The sequence below is a fragment of the Arachis hypogaea genome, chromosome 2 (genome assembly GCF_003086295.3).
Source record: "Arachis hypogaea cultivar Tifrunner chromosome 2, arahy.Tifrunner.gnm2.J5K5, whole genome shotgun sequence".
Classification (NCBI taxonomy): domain Eukaryota; kingdom Viridiplantae; phylum Streptophyta; class Magnoliopsida; order Fabales; family Fabaceae; genus Arachis; species Arachis hypogaea.
This window is the reverse complement of record NC_092037.1, coordinates 13,748,775-13,767,573: the sequence shown is the minus strand read 5'-3', so window position 1 is coordinate 13,767,573 and position 18,799 is coordinate 13,748,775. Positions and strand designations below refer to the sequence as shown.

General features: G+C 34.8%; 3 protein-coding genes and 1 long non-coding RNA gene across 7 annotated transcripts; 2 read left to right on the top strand and 2 right to left on the bottom strand.

Moving 5' to 3' along the window:
• The first annotated feature begins 184 nt into the window (after nt 1-184).
• Nucleotides 185-8,809, top strand: LOC112738292 (general transcription and DNA repair factor IIH subunit TFB5). Of its 3 annotated transcripts, none has more exons than XM_072215474.1 (7): nt 185-511; nt 2,894-2,956; nt 3,202-3,243; nt 7,251-7,445; nt 7,607-7,663; nt 8,200-8,265; nt 8,473-8,809. In XM_072215474.1, exons 6-7 carry the CDS (start codon nt 8,231-8,233, stop codon nt 8,648-8,650), a joined length of 213 nt encoding a protein of 70 aa, XP_072071575.1. In that variant the 5' UTR covers nt 185-511; nt 2,894-2,956; nt 3,202-3,243; nt 7,251-7,445; nt 7,607-7,663; nt 8,200-8,230; the 3' UTR covers nt 8,651-8,809. The 3 variants fall into 3 exon arrangements, with proteins under 3 accessions (XP_072071575.1, XP_072071581.1, XP_072071579.1); XM_072215480.1 differs by having other exon boundaries at nt 7,897-8,265; XM_072215478.1 differs by having other exon boundaries at nt 7,832-8,265.
• LOC112738304 (uncharacterized) lies at nt 2,429-5,832 on the bottom strand. Its single transcript, XR_003169347.3, has 2 exons — nt 5,029-5,832; nt 2,429-2,780 (listed from the first exon to the last, which is right to left on the bottom strand). It is a non-coding gene; the product is annotated as an uncharacterized lncRNA (long non-coding RNA).
• A 1,582-nt stretch (nt 8,810-10,391) lies between the features above and the next one.
• On the top strand, nt 10,392-12,155 carry LOC112738283 (large ribosomal subunit protein eL31). The gene is made up of 2 exons (XM_025788656.3): nt 10,392-10,787; nt 11,597-12,155. Exons 1-2 carry the CDS (start codon nt 10,705-10,707, stop codon nt 11,874-11,876), a joined length of 363 nt encoding a protein of 120 aa, XP_025644441.1. The 5' UTR covers nt 10,392-10,704; the 3' UTR covers nt 11,877-12,155.
• A 510-nt stretch (nt 12,156-12,665) lies between these two features.
• Nucleotides 12,666-18,565, bottom strand: LOC112738252 (pentatricopeptide repeat-containing protein At5g16860). 2 transcript variants are annotated; one of them, XM_025788620.3, is made up of 4 exons: nt 18,195-18,484; nt 17,191-17,249; nt 14,201-16,928; nt 12,666-13,529 (listed from the first exon to the last, which is right to left on the bottom strand). In XM_025788620.3, the coding sequence occupies exon 3, from the start codon at nt 16,826-16,828 to the stop codon at nt 14,252-14,254; it is 2,577 nt and encodes an 858-aa protein (XP_025644405.1). In that variant the 5' UTR covers nt 16,829-16,928; nt 17,191-17,249; nt 18,195-18,484; the 3' UTR covers nt 12,666-13,529; nt 14,201-14,251. The 2 variants fall into 2 exon arrangements, with proteins under 2 accessions (XP_025644405.1, XP_025644395.1); XM_025788610.3 differs by lacking the exon at nt 17,191-17,249 and having other exon boundaries at nt 18,195-18,565.
• Between the last annotated feature and the right edge of the window lie 234 nt (nt 18,566-18,799).

The window sequence follows — 18,799 nt, the reverse complement described above, 5'->3', positions numbered from 1 at the left end:
ATATTTTTGACATCTTAATTTAAATAGTTCCATATTTAAAACAAATGAGAATATTCATCTTCTTATTTAAAACAAGTATTTACACTACAAAAAAAAAAAGTTTAAAATGGCATTGACATTATGACAATTTTAAAAAACCGCGTAATACCCAGTTATAATGGCATCTTTGGTTGCTGCTATAATTAACTTTGTGTTTTCTGACGGTTCTGGTGATTATGGCGGTTTTGAACCGCCGTTTTCACACATATATAAAACAAAAGAATTGCAACCCTAGCCTCATTAAACGAAACACAGTAACGGCGCTCTCGATCTCGCTTCTCTCTCCTTCGTCTCCTCCATGCTCCGACAGCGCCGTTCTTCCCTCTCGGCTTCTCCTCTCTCCACCAGTTACGATTTCTCTAGGTACTTCTCCCTCTCCGCCAGTTTTGAACGAACGCAGGGAAGAAGAAGAAGAGAGTGACTCTTTCGTGCATCACGGAGAAGAACCGTAATTGAAGCATTTTCATCTCAGGTAGCCTCTTTTACAAGTCTTCCAATCTCTTCATCTTTGTTTCGTTATGTGTTTGTGCGTTGAAGTTTAAACCGCCGCTGTCCTTCCCAATTCTCGGTCTACTTGAATTTAGGGTTTTCCAGCCATAGTTTGTACTTTTTGGACCATGATACACTCGAATCTACATCTCTTGCATTGTTGTTTGAGTAATAATGTTGCCACTTGAGCTTCAAGATTTATGTAATTAAAGAGAATTGAAGGTTTTTTTTAGCATCGCACAAATCGGTTGCTAAATGTGTAGGTAATGTTATATACAAAGTCCTCCTTGAAGCGATTGTGATGATAAATGTTTCAGACTTTCTGCATTGATAGGTCTTCGTTGGGTGCTATGTTATTATTTCCGTAATTTGAACAATTTGTCATTGACAATCTTTTCCTAGCATTTATGTAACCGGATCATTCCCTTGTTTTTCATGGTTAAATTTTGTTTCTCTGAAGAGCATGGTAGTGTTCTCCATAATTCGGACAAGTTCTCATTGACAATCGTTGATGCTGCTGATTTTCTGATGATTTCAACTTACATAGCAAAACTAGAATTTGCTTAGTATTTTTAGGAAATTAATATCAAGAAATGCTGTTGTCTTTTGTTTTTTCTTGTTTGCTGGTTCAATTTTTAAGGCGCAGTTTCTGGATTAAAATAGTTCTCAAAGCACTCCATTTTTAAATGTTCTCAATGACCAGTCAGATTTTTAGTATATTCTATTCCTTATTCACATGTTAGGCCTCTTTTTAATTCACATAGCTTGTTTTTGCTGACCCCTTTTTATATTTTAACTTTCAGTTTCAATTTTACATGTCTTCAGATACCCTATATTGACTATTAAACTCACTTGTCTTACTTGTGTTTGAGACTTTCAGCTGGTTTTTAATCAATTATTCAAATAGGCGCCACCAGATTTTGCATTTAACCAAGAAATGAAGAAATAAGAATTAATTGAAAACAGATAGTGTGTCTTTGTGTTTTTATGTAAACCAGTTTTTTGATTATTTAGATAACTAACTAACTTGCTTTAACTAACATGAATTTGTTGGTGATAATTTTTCATGTGAAACAGGTTTTTTGCTGTATCTGATTTTTGTTGCTTTAACTAACCAAAAATTGCTTACCCTGTATCTGATTTTTGCTGCTGTTCTCCAGCAACTGTCGTTAGTTTGCTTCTTCAAGTGTTTGAATTGAATGCTTACTTCAGTGTTGCAACAATCTATTCTTTATTTTTAGTATTTATCTTGCATTTAGCTTGATTTTGGAAATTAAGATAGTAATCTTGTTTCCTTAAGTGCTCTTACAAATACTAGAAATGAGATCTTTTCGTAAAAGTTTTTTACCTTGTTGCGTTGGTTTGTTTCTCTTTCAGTTTATGTATCATGGTCTATTCCATTACATGAGCTTGTCAAATGTTCTTTATTTTTGTAGTAAGGGAAGTTTTGTCAACATGGATTTTGTGATTTGATCATGTCACTTGATTATTATTCAAGAGCGCACTATCCAATTGTGTTAACTATGTGCTACACAAGTCATATTTTAGACACCCATCACAATGATAAAGATAGTGCTTTCAGTTATCGTGGCAGTCATATAATGTGGCACCAAGCACCCACATGGCACATGGATGAATCTCTCTCAGCTGACCTGTGCTACCTAAAGTTAGGCTAAGAATACTGAATTATCTGCGGATTTCAGTGTCAAATACATGAGCTGCATTCATGATGGCTGAATTTATCTTTGTTGCAGTTTTTGAGCTTATTAACTAGTTAAAATTTGACATTGATTATAGTTGTTGCTGTTGCACTAAATTAGTGAAGTATTTGAAATTCGATAGTGAGAAAAGAGTTTAAGTGTACTCCAATGCTTGCTAAATATAAACGATGAAATGAAAAGGCTTAGAAAGGAAGTTTCAATTTCTTAAGTAAATAAAATCACACGTTGTTATTGCCACTAGCTAATGCACAAAGTTGATGGTCCTCACTGCTGCTTGTGGTTGGTTAATCATATATATATTTTGCTCTGATAAGTAATCTTGGTAATTAATTTTAATTTGTAGTCTTTTATTTTCAACTATACCTTCCTTTCTTTAATTTTTTTTTAACTATATCTCTTTTTGGCTTCGGTGTATAAGATAACTCCAAGAACAGTGAAGGCATAACCACACATTCCTATCATGGAAATTGGATTCTTGAAAATCAAAATTGAGACCACCACCGCAACTGCTCCCTTCGCATTTCCTAAAACCTGCAAATATTTAACTAAATGTATTAGAAAAACATTTTATTTCCTAAAACCTTGCGCACGCCATTTTACTTTTCTCTATAATGATTATCTAATTTTTATTTTTATGAACACAGGGTCAACAACTTAGCCTTGCCAATTCAGTTAGATGGCTTCAAATTCAGACATCCACTGCCACTGTATGCTCTCCCTCACTTCCTGTTTATATTTGGTGTTGTATGAAATGTATACAATAAGCCTTTATCGCGTGTATTTTTTTCCTCTGTGAATGGAATTACTGCTATATTTCCTAGCATTGTTATATTGGTACAGTTGGTCTTTTGGGGGGGGGGGGGATTTTGATACTAATCGTTATATTTTCTGGAACTTTGCTATCATTATTAATGTTGTTGATAACTTAACCATTTATTTTTCTATCTTTCAGGATCTACGTTCTGAGTTGAAGGAGCTAATTCCAGAATATCAGGTTCGTTCTGTTGTTTTAAGCTTTGGCAGTGATACCTATTTCTGTATACATGCAAAGTCTTCTTTTTCAATATATAATAAACAAATTTAAGGCAAAAATAATAATTGATATGGAGAACATGGAGTAGTTTTCCTTTCATCATGATTAGGATTAGTGCCAAAATTGCATGTCTTAGTTATTACTATTGGCAATATGCTAATAAGCTTATCAGCTCATTATTAGTTCAGACTTCAGACTATGTTACCATTTTAGAGTGTACTCGAAAAATTAAGTGAAAGAAGCTAAGCCATGTATATCAGTATATCTTGTGAAATGCATGCAACAGAGTGGTGCTCTTAATTATTAATAAAATACTTCCATAACATTTTTAATGTTAGTTCTTAAAGAAAATCTAAAAATTGGACTTGTTGAATCAATAAAAACTAAATGTTTAAAAATTTGGAATTCAATAATTGAGATTCAATGAAAATTGAACTTGACGTAGACCGGGATTATCATTATCAAGCAGTTGAAATTATCAGATTTAAGCAAGGTTCAGAAAACCAGACCAGTTATTAAACCGTTCTAGTCATTGGTTCATTGGTCTAACCGGTTCAACCGGTGGTTCAACCGGAAAAACCGTTTTAGAATAGAATAATAAATAAATTATAAATACACATCCTAAAATATAATTATAGTCTGATATAAATCTTAAAATATCTTCGAAATTTAAAACACTACATAAAACATTGTTATTAGCAGATACTTCTTGATTAATATTATCTTCCATAACTGAAATTAATAAAACATATATGAAATTAAAAAGTAAAAACAGCCAAGTCAGAAATTGAACAGTTCACAGAAAGTCAGAAATTGATATTTACAAAAGGAAGCAATACAAGATAGCATATTAGAGTATAATATTGATATTTACATCAACAAAGTAGCTGATACTGCAAATGATGTTACAATCTTTTAAATGAGACTCCATTTTTTTTCCACAACTCCAGGTATGAAACAAATCCTTTAGACATCAATCTGTATTTAAGACGATATGCATTGTATAAACATTAAACAATACTTGTCGAATGCAACCAAAGTTCATAATGAAAGAATCATTTAATCTTAACTGGGAAAAGAGAAGGGGGGGCACAAAAGATATGGAGCAACAAAGAAAAAAGAGCAACAAAAAACAGAATGTCTTTAGTTACATACCAAACCGTGTTTGTATAAAATTGACAAATAGAGAGCAACAGAAAACAGAATGTCTTCAGTTACAGAGCAAGTTCACAGTTCAAATTGACCAACAAAATAGAAATTGTGCAACAAACAGGAATTGAGCTGCAAAATAGAAGATTAGCTACAGCCAGTTAATTTTCAGATTATTAATTTTTTATGCTAACCAACAAACAGGAATTGAGCAGAGGAACAAAGAAGGAAGAAGATGAGCACTGAGCAGAGGAAGTCTATAGAGCTAAGTTCACAGAAATTGAACAGTTCACAGATGAAGTTCCAGAAATTGAACGGTTCACAGAGCCAATTTCACAGAGCAAGTTCACACTTCACACAGTTCACAGTTCAGATTTTTTATTCTTATGCTCAGCAGCAAACAGAAATTGAGCCGAGGAAACAAATTGACCAACAAAATAAAACATAATTCTAAGTTCAGTTCACAGAAAATTAAACATAATTCTAAGTTCAGTTCACAGAGGAAGTTCAATTTCATGCATGTTTCTACTGGGGTCGATGGAAGAACATGAGCAGAGGCGAAGAACAAAGAAGATGAGCAGAGGACGAGTCACTCACCTGGGGTCGATGGAGGGCTACCGGTGTTGACTGTTGAGGACCACCGACCGCGCGATGAGAGGGCTACTGCGTGCTGCTGTTGAGAAGATGAAGCCGATGGAGATGGAGGGCTACTGGGCAGGAACCAGGCGAAGATGGAGATTGGAGGGTTACTGGGGCTGAGGATGGCGACACCAGGGGACGAAACGGCGACAAGGGGGCTATTGTTCTTCCTTCTTCGCGGCTAGGGTTCTCCATGAATGAATGGGGTCGGGGGAAGAAAGGGGGGTAGGGTGCTCCTCGAGCAGGTCGGGTCAGTCTCTTTCTTTTTTTTATTTTAATCATAAAACGGCATCGTTTAGCATAATCGGCCGGTCACCGGTTCGGTCCAACCAGCCGGTTTTTGACCGGTTTGCCAGTTCTTAAGCGGGTTTTCACTGTACGGTTTTCAGGAGAAGACCGGACGTAGCGCCGGTTCGCGGTTAAACCGGTCGAACCGGCCGGCCAAAGTTCTGAAAATCGGACCGGACCGGCCCGCATGGATGGTGGCCAGCATTTCATGCCCTATGGCAATGGAAATTTCTTGCACCTCTACTTATTAGGGCTCCAAACATGGTTTCAAAGCCAAAAGCAGCGCCTAGTTTAAGAGGAGTACTCATATTAGTTGTAATATATTGAGGCTTCAAGATGACAAAAATCTAGTGGAATTTAATTAATTGAAGTGAAGTTTATGATGGTAAAGTGAAACAAAGTATGATATATATAATGAATGAGTATTGAGTATTCTATACTGTCGTGATGCTCACGCTTAGTTTGGGGTGACCTAGTCAAATTTACATAATATTCAGAAATATATATTTAAAAAAAAAGATACCCCTTCTTCAAGGTTCAACTTGAGAGAGAAATACTTGCACGACAAGACGGACCCAAACCTTAGTTTAGTACCTTACAACCAGATGGCATTTTTTTCAACGTCTTGCTATATATTACAGAAACGGTTCGAAGTTTTCTCAACACCTTTCTAGCCCTTTTGACTAACAAGTAAATCCCCATCTTGATTCCTGAAATTGATGCGATTATTTATTTTGGTTTTTAAAATTTAAAATTATTTATACTAGTCCTTTAAATTTAAGTTTAGGCACCAATATAGTCTCTCGACTCTTTTTGATAATAATTAGACAAATAGAGTGTTGAGATGACACCTTTCCTGTCACGTTGGATACTGTAACAGCTAGTTGATATGGCGAGGGTTGTATTTGTATTCAATTTAGTCCCCCCTTATTAAAACTTTGTCATTATAACTCGATAAATAATAAGATAATTAGGGTTTCAGGGAGTAAATTGAATACAAATACAACTCTCGCCACGTCAGCTAGCCGTTGCAGCGTCCAGTGTGGTAGGGAGGGTGTCATCTTAGCACTTCGTTTGTCTTATCATCGCTGAAAATAGTTGAGGGACCACATTGGTGCCCAAATTTAAATCTCGAGGATCAATATAGGTAATTTTGAATTTTGGGAACAAAAAAATAATCGCGTGAATCTCCGAGACTAAAATGGAGATTTAGTCGAGTAAGGCTAGATTAATAAGCAGAAAAAAGAACTAACTAATAGATATTTTAAAAAATAATAGTATAAATATAAATAACGCTGATTTACTGAGTGTAATCGAACTAGACTCAATTATTACTAGAAATAGAATTAGATAATAAATATTAATAAAAGTAGTATAAATAAAAAATAAGTATTGTAATATCAAATTAGTTATAAAATATTTTAGAACGTTCCTCATTCATCCTAAATCTCTCGTTTATCTTATTAATTATTTTCTTTTCGGTTCCTAATTTTCTAATTAAAATAAGTTCATTTTTTATACTATTACAATAGGTGCAACAACAATGACATACATTTTATTTCATATTTTTTAAGGTTATAATTTAATGTATATGTATTATTATATTTTACATGTATTATAATTTTAAAAGGTTGATCCTTGAACATCCTTATTAAACAATGAATATTGTATTATTAGTTTATTAATAATAGGTGATTCTTTTAGAAATATTATATTTCTTTTTTTATTTTTGGCCATTACACAAATCACGTACCTACTCACTCATACTATGAGGTTATTAAATTCCACTTCAATCTATTTGAAATTTGAATTTAGTACAACTCTTATTTAAGTAGACGAGTGAATTGTAAATTGACCGTTAGTTCTATTTTGTTTTTGAATATATGAAATAGAATTCTATTTTTTTGGGCCTAAGTGACTTCCTAAGCCCAGCCCAACCCATCTGAGAATAAGAAGAAAAAAAAAACGAGACTCAGCTAAGAACAAGAACAAGTGAACAACAAACGAAGGAAAATCGTTTCCTCACGTGCCGCCGTCGTAGGGGTTGCTTCCGCACTGTCGTTCTTCCGTCGCTGCCTATGTTTTAGGTCCTCTCTCCTCTGATCTCTTGCTCTGGATTTTACAATTGAAAATTTCACTGTATAGTGTATCACGATGTTCAAGCAATTTATTTAATTTTCTTTGCTCATGGAGTTTTTGAGTTTTCATTTTTGTCTTGAATACTAATATGCATCATTTTGTTTTCCAGGTATTCCGATATAACAAGCACAACAGTGACACGTTTTTCACCTGATAACCAACTTAGGTTAGTAATGAAATTGTGAAGGCTACCTATGCTTTAATAATAGGAATCAAATACAGTGAATAATGATGTTGAATTTTTAATTTTTGTGCATTTTTTAGATTTACATTAGAATATATTTGTGTTTTTGTGTTGATTATTGGTGATTATGTATTATTTCATTATAATCAGGTTATTCTGTTGAACTAGTTGAACATCTATAGACCGAATGATTCGATGTACTGTTCGATTTTCAGAACATTGTAGCATTCTCTCTGCCTCTTGTAAAGGTTTAAAAACAGAGATATTTGTCCTCTATGTAAAGTGCAGCATCCACTTCAGAGGATAAAGTGAATCACCATAGTCAGTACTGGGAAAATTAAGGATCTAGGGTTTAATCTGATACAAGTCTACCATTGGATTAATACTTTTAAATATCGTGCACACATAGTATTGAAGGACTTGAGTTCAGCAAATATTTTTATTGTGTAGCTTTTGTATTCGATACCTCTTTTGGTAAATGTTGACTATCATATAACTTGGTCTTGATTTCTTTTTAGGAAAAGTTTTTGAAGCAATAGGTTACACATCATGGTTAATGCCATTAAAGGAGTTTTCATTTCCTGGTAATATTTTTCTTTCTTAGTGCATGTTGTTCCTATTTGAAAAGCTTTCTTATTAATGGAGAGAGTAGTAAGTGATTTGCTCTTATTTGTTAAAGATTTCGTGTCATTAGATTTGGTTTTCTGATAGTTAGCTGAGATAACAGCAGTCACAGTTGCAGATCTATATTATGTTTCTGCTAAAAAGATTAGCAAAATTGGCTTGTGCAGTGACATACCTATGGCTCAATATATCATCAATATGAATGCTTCGGTTCCTGCATCTGACAAATTCATCATACATATTTTGGATAGTACCCACATGTTTGTTCAACCCCAGGTGGAACAAATGATAAGAAGTCAAATTGCCAAGTTTAGAGAGGACAATACCTATGTCAAGCCCAATTGATTCCAAAAGGGCTTCTATGTCATCATCATATCATGTTATACCTGCATTGAACTACAATGAACATATTTACACTTTTTTTTTAATTGAACCTGTTAAGGCCCTTTATTTGTAACCAAACTTCTTCAGAGGGAAATATGATATATTGTTGTTAATATTGAATTTGTGTGCTTTACACACCAAAGGAACCATGCACTTTAGAGGTTCCATCTTCTATATGCTTGTTTTTGCTTATTGTTCTTTCATGCATGATTAATCTTCATTGCAGCCATTTTTTGGCCAAAAAAGAAACCAAACCATATAAATCTTGATAGGGGTTAGGGACTAATTCCTTGTGTTTCAAACTTACAAAAAATGTTAACATTCTTTTAAAGCTCTCTGCAACTTTTGTGCACTTTGAATTGTGTTGCAATTTCCTAATTAATTTAATATTCAAAATATTTAAACTTAGAGTTAACTCTAATCTTAATTCATGACAAAATGAACTACAACGATCAGAGAAAATTAGTTGTTTATTATACTAAAGTCTTTGGTTAAGGGTTTTTTTTTAAACAAATAGTAACACTTAATTTTCTTAAACAAAAATAAAGAGTCACATCTTTCTTATATTGCAAAAATTTAGAAATGCCTCGGTGATAGTTTGAATCGGTTTACAAACAAAATATGTGTAATAAATTTTCTTATTTATTCCGTTAGCATTAGCAATAAAATATGAGTAATATCAGCTCGTTTGCACTACCAACAAAATAAATAATATAATATAAAAATTTAAAAATTTAAAAATAAACACATAAATATGCAAGTATTGAATTTATTTTATTTATTTAAAAAATCTTTTAAAATTATCTTATGGTCTTTGTAAGTAAACAATTGAATTTATACTCAACAATATTATTTGTACAAACAAAAAAATGATGCGGCATCCGTAACCTTTTTGCATTGCAGCCAATCTTATAGGTTCTCAATGAGAAACTTTAAGTCGCCTAGATACTGAACTCAAAATGAAAATGAAAAGGAATTTTTAAATAATTTAAATGGTTTATTTACGAATATATGTAATTTGGGTGATATTTATAAATTTGTATTCTATTGCTTATCTATTTACAGTGCAAATACATTAACAGAAACATGTATTTCGTTACAATATAAACAACGTAAAATAAAAAATATTTGAACTAAATATTAATTAATATGTATTGACCACGAATTTTAATGATCAAAAATTAAAATTCTAAATAGGGCGGAAGTTTTAGATAAGAAATTTATGCTATTAAATATATTTTAAAAACGAATTAGATTATGCAATGAAGAAGCTTAAATAAAAAATTTATTTTTGCTTAAAAGTCATCACCTTTAAAAGAGTGCGTAATAGCTCACTAATCAAACTCTCTTGCGTCAAAGATGAACGGGATAAAATATGGGTGCAAAGGAAACATGTGAAATTTGAACGAGTTTGTACATCATATTTGCACTATAAAAAATTATCGTGTATATGGACAAAAATTATCTCATTTTTAATATAAATATGATATGAAACGAACAAAATATCTCAGCTATATAAGAAAGTGCATTTAATCATGCATATATAAATTATATATATATATATCCATAAATAAAAAAATAAATTATTTATTTAAAAAATCATTGAAAATATGAAAATGAATTTGGATCTTTTAAGGTGAAAAAATTTGTAAAGTGGTAAAATGAAGGGTTAATCACCAATAATTTTGTAATATTTATAAAATGTATGCTCCACTATTAATTAATTATTCACTTTACCATTTTATCAACTTTTTCACTTTAAAAACATCTCTTTATCAAAATTAATTTATATTATATTCTAAAAATAAAAAAACTTATTTAAGCTTTTAGCTTTTTGGAGTTGTAAAAAACGGTTGCCTATGAGCTTATAGTTGGCCCATTTATACTTAAGAAATAAAACAATTTGGGCCTATGGCCCATATTGAGAGGCCCATTATGGTTAAATTAGGGTTTTAGCTTCATCAACATCATCTTGGATTCTCCTTGGTGCTGCATCCGAAGTTGGAGAATCAAGAATGGTGGAAAAGGCGAAGGGTAGGAAGGAGGAGGTGGTTACCAGAGAGTACACTATCAATCTCCACAAGCGCTTGCATTCATGGTTTTCTTTTCCTTCTATTGTTTATTTCAATTTTGACTATTCAACCCTGCTTCATTGATTTCAATACATGATCTCATAGATTGGGAACTCAATTGTTGTTTAGGGCTACTGAGTAATAACACTATTATAAGATCTTTGTATATCTTTATTTACAATTCTGCTACATTCACCCTTATAAGAATACGAATAGAAGTTAAAAAATTCTAAATTGTGTTCATATTAAAAGTTTGATTGTCATAAAGCATTTTTGCGTTACATATGTTATATTCTGTAAAATCAAATCACATGGGAACTTAATTTTGTGCAGCTGTCAATAAATACATACATTAATGGTAAAGAAATACTTTTCATAACCATAATTGGATAACTGATTTATTGCATAAACTCTTAAATTATTGTATAATGCTCAATTAGTGAGTAAATTTAGCTTCTTAATGTGTATAATGATAGAAGTTATTAGAGCAAAATTAGGGAAAGTGGCATTTTTTGGTACTTAAGGATTGGTCACTAAACCCCTTAATTCCCTTTATCATTAGTAATAGAAGATAATAGATTTAGAGCCTTGTACTATGTATTTTTCATTTTGAAGTAACTGGATGGATTGGTGATAACATACGTTGCTGGTTATTTTCCCTTTAATTGCTTTAGTTTTGGTATCTATCAGTGCATCAATGATATCCATATACTTGATATTAGAATATTAGTGGGTTGTATAATATCTGATATATATTAATTAATAGAATGTTATAAGAGACATGAATATGGTTTGTGACTTTGTGTTTGGATTGATGGCATTATGTGAAAAACAGCACATTCAAGAAGAAGGCCCCGAAAGCCATTAAGGAGATAAGGAAGTTTGCTCAGAAAGCCATGGGGACCAATGATGTGAGAGTGGATGTGAAGTTGAACAAGTTTGTGTGGAGTCAAGGTATCCGAAGCGTCCCACGGAGGATCAGGGTACGCATTGCTCGCAAGAGGAACGACAACGAAGATGCAAAGGAAGAGCTCTACTCTCTCGTCACTGTTGTTGAAATCCCCAAGGAAGAGATCAATGGTTTAGGCACAAAGGTTATTGAGGATGAGGATTGATTGACCATGTTTCTGCTTGGAACCCAGAGTTTTTGCAATCAAATTTTTCCGTTAGGACATTGTCAAATTACTTATGGTTTTGTTGAGACAATGTGGTTTCATGACATTGAGTATTCTGCTATAACTGTAGTTCTTGTTACTTGATAGGAAGGTAGATAAAGCATCAATGACTCCAAACCCAAGTTTATAATACTATGCCATTGAAGAAATATTAAACCAAATATAAGATTGATAGTGAGAATCAACAAAGAATTAAATAGCAAGTATTTCCTTCTTTCATTGCTGTCTTAGTTCCTTCAAACTCTTTGGTTCGCTCATCAATTTTACAGTGATAAACTAAGTCATATTAAGAGAGATGAAAATCTGTTTGGTCAAGAAGGTAAAAACAATACTATTTTAAGCTAGATAAGTAACAAGGATCAAATTCTTTGTAACATTACATGCATATTTAAACCAAATGCCTCTTTCTGCTGTTTTTTTTTTTTTTTTGGTAATAGCCTCTTGCTGCTGTTGTCTGCTAGAAAGAGTTAAAACTTAAAACGGTAATATTAATTTGGTTTCAACTTTCAATAGACATGCAGCTTTTCAATTTTCTTCTGAGTTTTATAAAAATGATTTGCAGCATGCTCTATGGCTTATAATTAGCCAAACTTCAAAGATTTAGAGTTGTATTACGTATATGGTATACTAATTATGATATAAATGAGACGCTCGTATATGAAATAACATTTAAATAGGATTAAAGTGCACAAGTAAATAATAGGTGTTAAAAAATCATAAGAAATTATCTTTTCTCTAATCAAGTTTATGTTAAACACTAGGCACAACAGAACAATTCAAATTTTGGATCACCGTATTCGTTGAGTAAAAACTATCCCAAAAAAGGCTAAATAACATTTACTGATTTTAAACTAAAGCCTCTAGCAGAGCATTATGTTTTACATTGCTCAAATCAGACTAAAGAAATAAGTAATCATCTAGTTATTCATATATTTGTTGAAAGAATACACTAGGATAAAATCAAACCTATTATAGAAAACTAATTCAAACCCACCACATCCTCGCCAAGACGTTGAAACTCTTCTTCGAGAATGTTCTGGTGATCTTTGACCTTGGAGATCTGCTGGTTCAAACCTGCATCTCTCAGCCTCTGCACCAGCAAAATGCAAAAAGTGGAACAAGAGTGATGAAGGCAGGGTATACTGTTAATAGTTAATACTAGGTCACTGCCAGGCAACAGCCTACCAGTCAACAATAATTAACACGCCACACGAAGAAGGCACCTGAGGCTGAGATTGGAACACAGAGTCATTTGGATCCTCACACCAGAGTTTGAAAAGTATTCAAACAGAAACTACCATAAAAAAGCAGAGCAAAACACCAATATTACTAAGCCTCACTGCATCTTTTCCCATGCCTAGGAAGCAAGGACTCCGTGATTTCGCAGACATCTTCCCGAATGGGATGGAAGAGCTTGACTCTAGAAGTATGGAGCTTGAAGCAGTAGAGGAACTGAATGTGAGCCTTTATTTTCATTTTATCCTGTTTTATTTTTCAGTTCTGGATACCAAATCACTTGCAAAATATTCCACGAAAATAACTTCATGCTATACCAAACTTGCTCACTTACCGCTCGATCATCATCATAGCATCCTGGCCATGTGACAGAATACAACAAACCAATGAAGGACATGCAAACTTTAAGACAAACTGGAATTATAGAGAGATACCACAGACTGAATCATTACATTACACGAGAGATCTTTTCAAACTTGCTTAGGCTCACATTAAACTAGTGATTCTTGCATGGATATAATTGAACTATATTCAAGATACAGTCATTGTTTTCATGGGTCCACCATCTTTATTGTGCATATGACAAAATATAATGTGTTAATACCTAAGCAAGAATTTCCCCCCATACAATTAAGTGGCAAAGATCAAATCCTTAAAGCCATCATGTGAAAATACTAGGAGTAATATACCAATAAACTATTTTCATGGCTCAATCCTAGTATATCTATTTTTCTACGTTAACAAGAAAAAACAGATTCCATCATAATATTGGCACAACAAAATTTGCAAGTCATTTATAATTGGTTAATAAGTATTTATATCAATCAACATTTAGTATTCAATTAGTAGACTTTATATAAGCAAGATGTTGGCATAATTTCCTAATCAGAATACGACCTTGTGTTTAACAATTATAAACTTGAAGACATCATAGGATTGGTTTATTGCACTAGTTAAGGCCTTAAAATCGTTATAATTATGAAGATAATTGTATATGTCTAATGAGTATTGCACAACAAGATAGTTACCTATCATTGCAAGCATGCTCTACATTTAAATGGATCAGAATGATACCACTGTCACCAATAACCTTTGCATGAGCAGGAACCATTCTTGAAATGATGGAAGCGACTTGAGTCTCGCAGTATGATTTCATGTTCAACAATCATGGATATGTATGTTATGGCACTGTGGCAATCACCACAAATGCGTAAATTCTTGGTGATCCGAATAGGAGATCCTGGAGGAATTGTTAGGATGCCATAGGCAAGGGCCAATTTCTCACTATGTTCAAAAAGCAGGTCACCTTTTTCTTCATCATCTACATCATGAAGAGCAAAGCTTGTCTGAGGAACATATCCAATAGCTTTAATGCGTTGAATCAATTCTGCAAGTGTTTCATATATCTGCTGAGATTGCGAGTGGGATCTGTCTCCCACAAAGAAGGTTGCAGTGCCTTTCCTTCCTTGGACCCAACTACAGCCAGGCCTTTTTTGGACACCTGTATTTTTCATCAAATATCTAATCCTAGCCACGTCTTTCCAACGTCTAGCATTAGCATATATGTTTGAGAGCAGAGTGTATGACCCATCATTCCCAGACTCCAATTCCCCTAATCGACTGGCAGCGAGTTCCCCAAGCTCTACATTTGAATGTATCCTACATGCACTAAGCAAGGCCACCCACACTACTGCAGATGGTTCCATGGGCATGCAATTAATGAGTTTCACGGCTTCATCTAAGCGACCAGCACGACCCAGAAGATCAACCATGCATGCATAATGCTCTGCACCAGGAGGAACCCCAAAGTCCTGTCTCATTCTATAAAAGAAATTGATTCCATGATCCACCATTCCTGAATGACTACAAGCATAAAGCAGAACAAGAAAGGTTATGCCATCTGGCACTAGACCAACTTTCCTCATCTCATCAAAAACCTGGATAGCATCTTCACCACGTCCATGCAAACCATAACCTGTCATTAAAGTTGTCCAAGATACAGAATTTTTCTCTGGCATGTTATTAAAAACAACTTGAGCAGTTTCCACATCTCCACATTTGGAGTACATGTCTATTAGACAATTGGCCACAAATAGAACAACGCAGTCATACCGATTGCGCAACACATAAGCATGAATTTGCCTTCCTAATCTCAATGCTGCTAAACGAGCACAAGCCATGAGGGCACAAGATAAAGTAAAATCATTGGGCTTTAAAGAGTTACCCATTTTGAAAATTTCAGAGAGAAGTTGTAGCGCATGGTTGGCATCACCATGCTGTGCATAACCACCAATCATCACAGTCCAGGTAACCACATCTCTATCCTTGGGAGGTATCAACTCAAACATTGTACGGGCTACAGCAACATTTTTGCACTTAGCATACATGTCAATCAGACCATTAATTACCATCAAATCATCCCGTGGATCATTTCCATCCAAGTTCAGCATAAATTTGATGGCATAACAATGAGTTTCTTTCCCATGAAGCAATGCGCCAATAGATGCACAGCCGGAAAGCAGAGACACCAGAGTAACAACATTCGGCTGAGATCCGCAGTTGCACATCTGCCGAAACACGTCCAAAGCCTCAGAACCATGCCCTCTCTGGGCATACCCGGCGATCACAGCCGTCCATGTCACAACATCCAGCTTGATATTCTCCTGCCGCATCTGCTCAAACAGAGAGAGAGCATCCCCAAACATTCCAGTCTGAGAATACCCCGTGACCATAGCATTCCAAGAAACAACATCCTTCAACTTCATCCTTTCAAAAACCCTGTTTGCTTGATCCATCTTACCACACTTGGCGTACATGTCAACAATAGCATTCCCCACAAAAACATCATCCACCAACCCACTCCTAACAGCAAACCCATGAACCTGCTTCCCCTGCATCGAAGAACCAACAAAAGCACAAACAGGAAGTATGTTAACAAGGCTCACAGGATCTGGCGACACCCAATGACGAGTGGTCATTTCAACAAATAATTGAAGTGCCGTATTTGTCTCATAAGCACGAGAACAAGCAGACACAATGGAATTCCAAGAGACCAAGTCCTGAATTCCCCTTTGGCACAATTCATCAAACATGTTGCGCGCATCTTGGAGAGAGCCACACCTACCGTACATGCCAACCACAGCATTACAAACGAAGACATTAGAGTCAAAGCCAGATCGTAGAACAGCAGCGTGGAGGGAAGTGCCGGCAGAGAAAGAGGGAATATCAGCACAGGCCTTAAAGACAAAAGGGAAGGTGTAGTGGTCAGCGGTCCACCCATGAGCCTTCATCTGATGGTAGAGGGCAAGGGAGCCGTGAGGGTCCCCGTGATGAAGGGAGCGCCTTATAAGCTGATTCCACCAGAAAACAGAGAGAGGCGATGGGGGGAGTGTGAGGAGGAGGACAGTGGCATGGATGGTGGAGCTGAGTGCGATGTATGTGGCAATGAGGTGGCGGGTGAAGTGGTGGAGAAGGCCCTGCACTGTGACTTGCTGTTGCAGGAGCTTGGCATGGGTTATGGAACTGCATTGTTTCAAGATTGTAGGATTGACTGTAACAGTGGAACAAGAAGAGAGGCGAGTAGTGATGAGTTGTGGGAGCGGCAGTGGCAATGGCAGTAGCAGCTTGCACTTCAGTGAACTGCAGCGCAAGAGCATGCTATTGTTGTGGAGGCTGGAGACATCCACTACTTCAAACAAAAAGCAAGAACTGTTGTTACTTCTGGAGCTGTGGAAAGGATCATCCTACACTTGTATTCTGAAAATATTACCCAAAACAAAGCAAAGGCGAATGAATGACGACCCAAGCACAAAAAGTACATAAAGCATAAGCTCTCAAAGAAATTATTAGACCCAGAGACAATAACACAAACACCTTATGGGCAAGAAACTGCAAGAAACATTTTCAAAATCACAACTAATGAGACAGATTAGTAGAGAAATCATTTCAATTCTGATCAAGATTGAGCATAGGAACCCATTGAGAGAAAGAGACAGAGGGAGAGTTAGAAGTGGCAAACCGTGAGAGGAAGAGCAAGCCAATGTCGCCTTGTCAGGTTTCGGGGATCAAAGACACTACCTGGGAAGTTTGGTTTTATGGAATCGGTTTAAAAACAAGACAACCAAACCAGTTATTTTAATCAGGTTTGGGTTATTTACTTATTGTAGAGGTCTGCACCATAGATATTAGAACATAACCGATAATCAAACTGATTGGATTAGATTACTGATCGAACTATTTAATTAGTTGACTCGGTCATAATTAAATAAAAATATAAATTATAAAATCTAAATCAGTCAATTAAAAACCCAAATTTAAAACCAACTACTAAATCAGCCAATTAACAAACTAATTATCTAAAATTAATAAGCTAAATCAACTAATTACTAGTGTTTATGCAGCCATTGCTCCTGCACCTATTGCAATTGCACCTATTTCAAAAATCTCAAATGCAAGTATGCGACATCACAGGGTAAGTCTCCTTAGTCATGCTAGGAGTGTCAATGTTTCAAGATTCAAGCAGTAAGAGTCACAACAAATATCAACTGAAAGCAACTCTGAACCTTGAGTTGCAAGAAGCTAAAAGAAACGAAAATAGAAGAGTAGCAGAGAAGAAGAAATGAAAACTGAATAATACTTTCTGATCACTAAGAGGAAAATGGATTATAAGTATAACAAACTTAACAGCTTACAACAGATTCATAACTGCCCTGCATCTAAAACAGTTTGGTCATTTACAATTTTATCCTCCTTATCTTCACTCTTATACTCATAACAACTATATAACTGCAACAAATACTGGGTGTTCTATCAGCATTACAATTTCGCTCCCTCCAAAAGTTTTGTCAATAAACAAACTAATTAAACATCTAAATTTCAAAACTAATTACTAATCAGCCAATTAAATACCAATCAACTAATTATGTAAAATTTAAAAACCTAAATCAACTAATTACTAATACAACAAATTAATTAATTAAGTAATGAAGAAGCCAAAGACAAGAAGGACAGCAGGTAACTCACGTCACCAGGCAGTTGGATGAAACACGACGGCAATGGCGAGCAGACCAGCGACGGCGAAGCGAACTACCGGTGAACCCAGACGACGAGAGTGAGTTAGCGAGTAGAGCTGATGCCAGTGGCGGTGCTGCCTGCTGCTTGCTGCTTGCGTTGTGCGAATGTGTGAGACTTGAGAACTTGCGTGGCGGTTCAATTAATGGTTCAACCCGACCAGGTGACTGGGTTTCCAATTGAACCGGCCTGGTCAAACTGAAATTGATAAAACTAGAGTCTGCACTCTACTTCAGTGTTTCGAATTGCAGAGGAGGAAAGCTTTTCTTTTTAAAGAGTAAATTAACAATTAAGCCTCTAAACTTTTGAATAATTATTTTGTCAAATATGAACATACGTAATTAAATAAATATGTCAAACTATTTTACATAAAAAAAAACATAAAAACTACATAATATGTATTATTTGTAAATTTTTTGTTAGTATGTGTGTGTGGTACCCGATAATTTTATCATTTTTATTTTTATAATAGCTTATTGAGGCTAAACACGTAATTAGGATTTGTTAATTGTCCCACAATACACTATTATTTCATTTGCATTAGTTTATGCATGGCA